This window comes from Octodon degus, unplaced genomic scaffold (assembly GCF_000260255.1).
Source record: "Octodon degus isolate 3935 unplaced genomic scaffold, OctDeg1.0 scaffold00024, whole genome shotgun sequence".
Lineage (NCBI taxonomy): Eukaryota > Metazoa > Chordata > Mammalia > Rodentia > Octodontidae > Octodon > Octodon degus.
The window spans coordinates 17,533,713-17,541,288 of NW_004524600.1; the positions used below are offsets into that span (position 1 = coordinate 17,533,713).

At 41.2% G+C, this 7,576-nt stretch overlaps 1 protein-coding gene across 2 annotated transcripts in view; it reads left to right on the forward strand.

Moving 5' to 3' along the window:
• The window catches only part of Pex3 (peroxisomal biogenesis factor 3), a 47,516-nt gene extending 46,658 nt beyond the window's left edge, over nucleotides 1-858 (forward strand). The window contains exon 12 of one of the 2 annotated variants that reach the window (XM_004628550.3): nucleotides 625-858. In XM_004628550.3, coding sequence (XP_004628607.1) covers nucleotides 625-708 — 84 coding nt within the window. In that variant the 3' untranslated portion in view covers nucleotides 709-858. The other variant, XM_023712190.1, reaches the window with a different exon arrangement.
• Nucleotides 859-7,576: the final 6,718 nt, after the last annotated feature.

Sequence of the window (7,576 nt, forward strand, 5' to 3'; positions counted from 1 at the left end):
TATTTATTTATTTATTTTGAGACAGGTTCTTGCCACACACAGTTCAGGCTGTCTTGAGCTCACTTTATAGCCCAGGCTGGTCTTGAACACACAATGATCTTCCTGCCTCAGCCTCCTGAGTGCTGAGATTACAGGTGTATACCACCACACCTGACAAGTCTTCTAACTTTAGTGTTGAAAGCATTTACTGAAAATGAAACTTATTTAATACTTGACACATACGAAATCTATCTGAAACTTGTTCAGGTTTCTTTCTCTGAGTCAAACCTGAATCTTTACACTTCTGTCTTTTATATAAGAACCGAAACAAGAGCCAAGTGTGGTATCTTTAATCCCAGAACTCTTGAAAGGGGGAGGCAGGTTACAAATCCCATTCCAGCCTGGGCAATTTAGCAACAGTCTGTCTCAAAAACGGGGGTGGTGCTGGAGAATTGGGTCAGTGCAGAGCCCTTAGACTTACACCCCTGTACCACCAAAAAAACAAAAGTGTTTCCTTACATGTTTTTTCTTAGCCATATGTATGTATCATAAAACTTAGAGTCAAATTCATGGACTATAGCAGTGACTCCAGATGAACTCCTTACGCTTTGTATGGACATAACCTTACACTGTCGTCTCTACCAGGATCTCTTGATGATGGAGCAAGTGAAAGACTTCGCCGCTAATGTGTACGAAGCCTTCAGTACCCCTCAGCAGCTGGAGAAGTGATGCTTTGCCTTCATCAAAGCCTACAGTGGAATTCATTTACTCTTAAAACTACATGGATGGAATAAGTCTACTATACCTGCAATGATGATTTGTTACCAGAATACCTAATAAAAACATATTCTTAATCCAAGTCTTCATTTCATAATGAAATAAATTTATTTGCATCTTAATATAGTTTTATAAACTCATGACAGAGCACTTCTGTGAGCTTCTGTGTACGCACAGTGCAAATACCAGAATTGTTTGTTTATGGTTTGTTATGTCGCGGGTGCTCCAGGCCATCATGAAGCTACCGGAGCTACATGTATATGTCTATACACAGGTATATGGTGCAGTAGACCGACAGTAATGTGGAGAAAGTCTGTTTGAGAAACAGGTCCACAGTTTGTGAAGTTTGAAAATATTTAATCATGAAGTTCCCTGGACTCTGGTATAATCAGGAGTAAACTGGACGTTTTTCAAGTTATCCTTCAGAGGAATAAATTATTTGTCTCAACTATATCTTCATGGAGGACTTTTCTTCTGGAAATTAATGAACTCGAACAAATACGATCAGCTGTGTTTTTTCTTTTTTTTTTTTTTTTTTTTTTTTTTTTTTTTCTTTTTGCTTTTGCTTTGTGGGATTTTCCAAGCTCTGTTCACAAGCCGAGAAAGCTACGTACTGATCTTTAGGCCAACATTGCATTTCTGCCCAGAGCTACTAATCACTGCGGGGTTGGGGTAGATTTCAGCCGGGTTGACTATAGAAGCTACACTGAGGACTGGTGGAGAACATATCGGAGTGCACGTGGGGGGCTTCGCAGCCGAGGCCTTGGGGTGTCTGCTCCTGCACCCTCTTGCTTGGCACTGTCCCCTGGCTCCCCGACTCCCCGGGAGCCCGGCAGCTGTGCTCCACTTTGCCTCGCCTCACCCCAGGCCTGTAGGCTATGGTGTTGGGTATTGTGTCTTGGCCATGAGGAAACTGGTTATACAGCTGCATAGTTTTATTCACTTGTATGTAAGTAATTTTAATAACTTTGTATTAATTTTGAGTACAATGAATATTGCAATAAACTATTTTAATAAAATTGCTTTTGTAGAGTGACTTCTCTAAGCCATTCTATCCATAGCACATGCAGTTACATTAGAAGAGAGGTCATGCTAACTTTTAAGTGTCATTTTAACTGGTAATATAGTTGGAAAAAGTGGAATTAGCTTCTAAACAAATGATTAACAGGCCAGGTGTGGTAATGCACACCTGTAATCCCAGTACTCAAGAGGCTGAGGCAGGAGGACCACTGAGTTTGAGACCAGCCTGGGCTACAAAGTGAGCTCAAGGCCAGCTTGAACTTCATAGCAAGACCCTGTCTCAAAAAAAAAAATAATAATAAATAAATGGTTCGTTGTCTCTAGTAAATTACCAGTTCTGTACTTAGGGCAGAAGAAAATCGCATTATCATAAATGTATTAGTTTCAGTAATAGGTTTTCTTTAACATCCTTTTTGTCCCTTCAGTGTAACATATCAAAGGTGGAAAATGAATAGTGAAGTCCCTGCAGAGGCTGGTTGCGTCCATAAAGGACGACTGAAGGTTATTATCTCGATTTTTTTTTTTTTCTGTGTTTTAGGGAAGGGTCTACAGGGTGTTCAGGGTCTCACTACTAAACCAGACTCAGTGATCTGCCTGTTTTCAGCCTCCCAAGAGCTGGGATTACAGGCACGCACCACCATGCCCAGTCTGAGTCTCAGGTGTGGTCTCAGCACACCTCAGGGGCAGGGCCAGCAGGACAGGCCTGAGGATGAAACCCTGGGCCCAGGCCCCTGCTTGCAGACGCTTTAATCTGCTCAGCTGCTCCGCCAGCCCTCAGAATGTGGAAGCAGATGTAAGGTTAAAGGCAAGGGCAAATGCTCCTTTCCAAAAGCTGACAGAGGAATGATACTATCATTTCTATTGGGGTAAAGGAAGAAATTGCGCTTTGGAAAATTAGTAAATAGGGTATGCCTGTCTACCAGCAATATTTACTCAGGATTTCATCCAGAAAAATGTTGAAACTGAACAGGTGTGGCCTCAAAGGGAGAAAATCTGATTAGCTAGAAGTTACCACCTGGCATCATTGCATTCTTCAGCCTTGTGGTCACAGGATAGCTGAATGAAAGCGTGTGCATCTTAAAGTTATACCTTATGCATTGGGCATTAGGCATGACCAGTTTGCCTTCAAATTTAATTGGAGCTGTCTTATCTGAGACACTTAATTTAATCTGAGTAATTTAAGTGATTTTAAGATTGTGTGTATTCCTAGACATATACATATACTTTAAAATATAAATTTCTACCCTAACATGTAGGTAGTCTCTACTTGGCAGTGATTTCCCATACAACCCAGGCTTGGCTAACTTTTCCGGCCGTGTCCGCGATGCCAGGTCGTTGGTGGCCTAGTGGCCAGCCCCTGTAGTCGGCTGATAGCTGTTCTCTAATTGTCCTTCTTATACAAACAGCACGATTTCATTTCATGGTCGTGAACTAGAAGTGTAGAATCCTTGTGGACTTTTATTACATTTTCTCATCTTTTAGTATTATTTTACTCACAATTAATAGCTTGTTTTTCATCATTTAAAGATGTGTTAGCTTTCCATTACTGTGACAAAATACTTCAGGAAAAAAATCTTAAGGAAGATTTACTTTGGTGTAGGCTCACCCGTGGTCAGCAGGCTCCATTGTCCCCAGGCCTGTGGAGACCCAGTGGAAGGACACCACAGATGCAGCGACTGACCTCCTGGCAGTCAGGAAGGAGGGGCTGGGCGCAGCCCCCATGGGCTCGTGGCTGACCACTCCCTTCACCTGCACTCCACATCCTCCATTTCTCTGACCTCCCAGTAATGCCACTGAATTATGAATCCATCAGTGGCTCAATCTGCCAGTGAAGGTAGATCAGTCGCCTTCCAAAAGCCCCTCAGCTGGTAATCTGCGCCCCAGTGCAGGGCGTGGCCCTGGGGAACATTCCCAGTCCAAACCACAGCAAAATGCAGCACATTTGGTTTTTCCAGAGTACTCAAGTTGGCTTTCATAAACTGCCGCTCCCACACGCCACATCAGCTTACATAATCATGGTTATTAAATGTTCAGCCTCCACAGTCAGTGTAGTAACTGTTGCTTTCGTAACTGTGTATTAGTTTCCTAGTACTGTAAATTTCCAACAATTGCAGTTTATTCTCTTATAGTTCTGAGGGTTAGAAATTGAAAATCGAGGTGTCAGCAGGAACACACTCCCTGAGGGCTCTGGGGAACATCCTTGCAGCCTTTCCTTGCCTCTCCCAGCACCTGCTGGCCCCAGTATTCCTGCTTTATAACAGCATCCTGGTATGGGCCTCGTCTTTAGGTGACCTTGTGACTTTTCTAAAGTCTTCTGACCTTACCAGGTATTCACATTGTTCTGTGGCCTCCGGGACAAGTGAGGGCCGAAGCGGAGGGTGTGCCTTGGCCCATCCCGCCCACCACCAGTGCACTGCAGGGCCGGACTGCAGAGCCCCACTTGCTCTGCCAGTGGGTTATGTGGGTGTAGCTCACAACTCTTGTGCTTTCTTGTATTAATGTGTTTATTGTATCTCTAAGGAAGTTTGATACAAACATTTCTTTTGTTTGGGAATTAGTGGGAAGATTCTAATCTAAGCAAGCCTTTTACTTAACAAAAACGAAATGAAGTGAAAATGTGCAGTAATTCATGTTTATTTGAATAGCCTGAGCCTTTAGCGCAATTACATGTCTCTTCCATACAGTGTTCATAAGAAAATGGGATAAAATTTTATTAAAGTCATATCCATATATAAAATGGTAAAGTCAACATCCATGTCTGGATTACTCAACCTAATAATCTTTAAAAAAAAAAAAGAAAGAGTTGGGGGGGGGTCGGGAGATGGCTCAATAGAATAAGCACTTGCCTGGCAAGCCCAAGGGCCTGAGTTCAATCCCTGGTTCTGCCAAAAAAAAAAAAACTAATAATCTTAAGAGTGGTTTACCTTTAACATTTAGTTATTAAGAATAAATCAGAAGTTACTAAAATTCTGAGAGAACAGTTTTGAACCTATTAGTAACTCTAGGAAAAGGATTAACTAGAAGATAAAAATGATTGGTTTAATTGGATAACAAAATCAGTGAGGTAAGGCTGAGGCACAGTGACAAGTCTTGAGTCCCAACTCAGCAACTTCATGAGATTCTGTTGCAAAATTTTAAAAAGGGCAGGGGGTGTAGCTCCACGTGAGGACTAGGTTCAGTCCCCAAAATTAAAATTAAAAAAGCCTCTGACTATCATTACATTTATTCTCTATATCACAGATTATTTTAAGAATCTGCTGGAGAATTTTGGCATTCTTGTTATATATTTATAGATCCAATTAAGAGTACATTCTGCATGTAAGCAAGCTACACCTTAAGTTCAGGGATTCCTATTTGTAATGTCCAGTGATAAGCAGATGCCAGCACCTCTGGAGGCTGGCCTGCACCCTGTCATGCAGCACCCTCAGAGCGGCCCACCAGCCGAAGCCTGCGTCGAGCCAGGCTTTGCTCAGTATGTCCATATTCTGCCTTTAGTAACAATTTTAAGAGGTGAAGTCAGGCATGGTAGCAACTTAAGCAGGTGACTAGTGTTGGTCTTAAAATTATTTTCTTCAAAACAACAGCGGATTAAAAAAACAAACAAGGGGCCAGGAAGATAGCTCAGTAGAATAAGCGCTTGCAAGGTCCTGAGTTCAATCCCCAGTACCGAAAAAAATATATATATATAATTTTTTTTTAAAAAAGACGACCTTTTGTGTTAAATTTCCTGCAAAAATTTGGACTGGGTTTTGTTTTTCTTTTCTAATTTTGATTCTTTGTTAATGCACGCTTGCAGTACATAATGACGACAGCCCTCCTGGGGAGTTGGTGCATGGACATAATTCCTCTTCATCTTTGTCCATCCCTTCCCCCCACCCTCCCGCCATCGCTTGCTTCCCTTCCCTTGCACAAAAGATCCATCTTACTACTGCCTTTTTTTTTCCTGTTTGTATATTCGAGACCATGAAAATCTCCAAGAAAATAAGAACTAGTAGTTAGAACTATGGAAGTATTCAATCATATAAATACTGTGTCACATTTTGCATCAAAAAAAAAAAAATACTGTGTCACAATTTGAAATGGTTCGTACTGGTCACAAGTACAGTTGCATGTGCCTGTACTCCCAGCTACTCAGCAGACTGAGGTAGGAAGAACCTTGGCACTAGGATTGAGGCCAGCCTGGGCAACACCATGAGAAACTGTCACAAAAATACTTCTAAATTTTTGTTTGTTGCTTAAGGATGTCTCCAAATACAGCTTCTCTAACTGCAGTGAAACACCCATCTCTGAAAAAACAAAACAAAAAAGGGGGATATAAATAAAGGACCCTTTTGTTGTGGGGAAAAAAAAGATCTAGCAAAGGATTTTGAAAAATAAATAAATAAATAAATAAATAAAACTTTGTGAACGTTGGCCAAATAGCTCAGAGGAGTTGGATACCCTGGCCAACTGAGAAGGCAATCGAGACGAGGCGTGGTGGCGCACGCCTGTAATCCCAGCTCTTGGTGATACAGGGAACCTTCAAATGACACAGGGAGAAAAACTGATCTCCCAATGTAAAAGGTACCTGGGATGAGTTCGTGTTCTCTAAAACTGAAGAATGAATTTTAGGAATAAACAGAGGTTATGAACAGAATACATTTACTGGGGGAAACAAAGTTCCTGTCCAAGAGAGAGACTGGAGGGGGCCCCCCCAAGCAGGTGGTCCCCAGGGAAGTTGTCTCTTCCAAGGACTTTTATGGAGGAAAGCCATGTGGTGAGATGGGTTTAAGGTGGTGAAGACAAGGACACTCGCTTAGGTGGGTATGAGGTGGGACAAAACTATGGTCAACCAATGAGATTACAAGCACCATTGCTCAGGTAAAATTGATTAAATCCAGTACCAAATGGGGAAGCTAGTCACGGAGCAAGTGGGCATGAATACCGGACAGGGTCTCTTCCTGTTGGGGTTGGGCTAGTGACTTATTTGGGCTCTTTCAAGGTGATTGATAACTATTTAGAATATCAATCCCTGATGCCCATCCCTAGGGAAGTATGTAGCTGTGCTTCCTCTTTTGTCTTCTCTTGAGGTCTGGCCCATATGGGAGTGTAAGTTGCAAAATCACCTTGTCTTCCATCTTGTCTCCTTGAGGGCCTGGCCCTGTCTGACTGTCTATAATATTTCTATCTAATTCAGCTCCCTACAACATTGGGAGTCTGTAAACAAGAGGATCACTAGGAGTCTTATCTACGCAGTGAGACCCTGTACACCCTGTACACACTGTCCTAAATACAGAAAATAAAAAACTTTGTCCTGCATAAATAAATAAATAAATAAATAAATAAATAAATAGATAGATAAATAAATTTTGTTGGTTGCAAGAACTTCAACATGAGTAATTCTTTTTAAAAACATTTCAACCGGTAGGGGACTCAGGTCAACAATTTCTGACATTGCCAGTGAAGCGGAAGACCCAATACTATTATGGACTACTGAACTCTTTTAGATTATTTTGCTGAGTCAACACACCTATAATATTCAAATAACAGAACTTAAAAAAAAAGGGTATACAGATGAATGTCCATTTTGTATCTGTGTATTCAAAGTGGTTAGGATAGATACATAGCTACATTCTCTTAATGAATAGAATGATTTGTTCTAATGGTGTTTGTAGATAGGATATCATGTCCACATCTTGTACAGCAATTAACCACTAAGAAGAATGTATGTAATGTGTTAATTATTGAAACTGTCCTACCAATTTGGTTTGAAACTGTCTCAGTGCTATTTGTTTATCAATAAAATTATGGGAAAAAATAA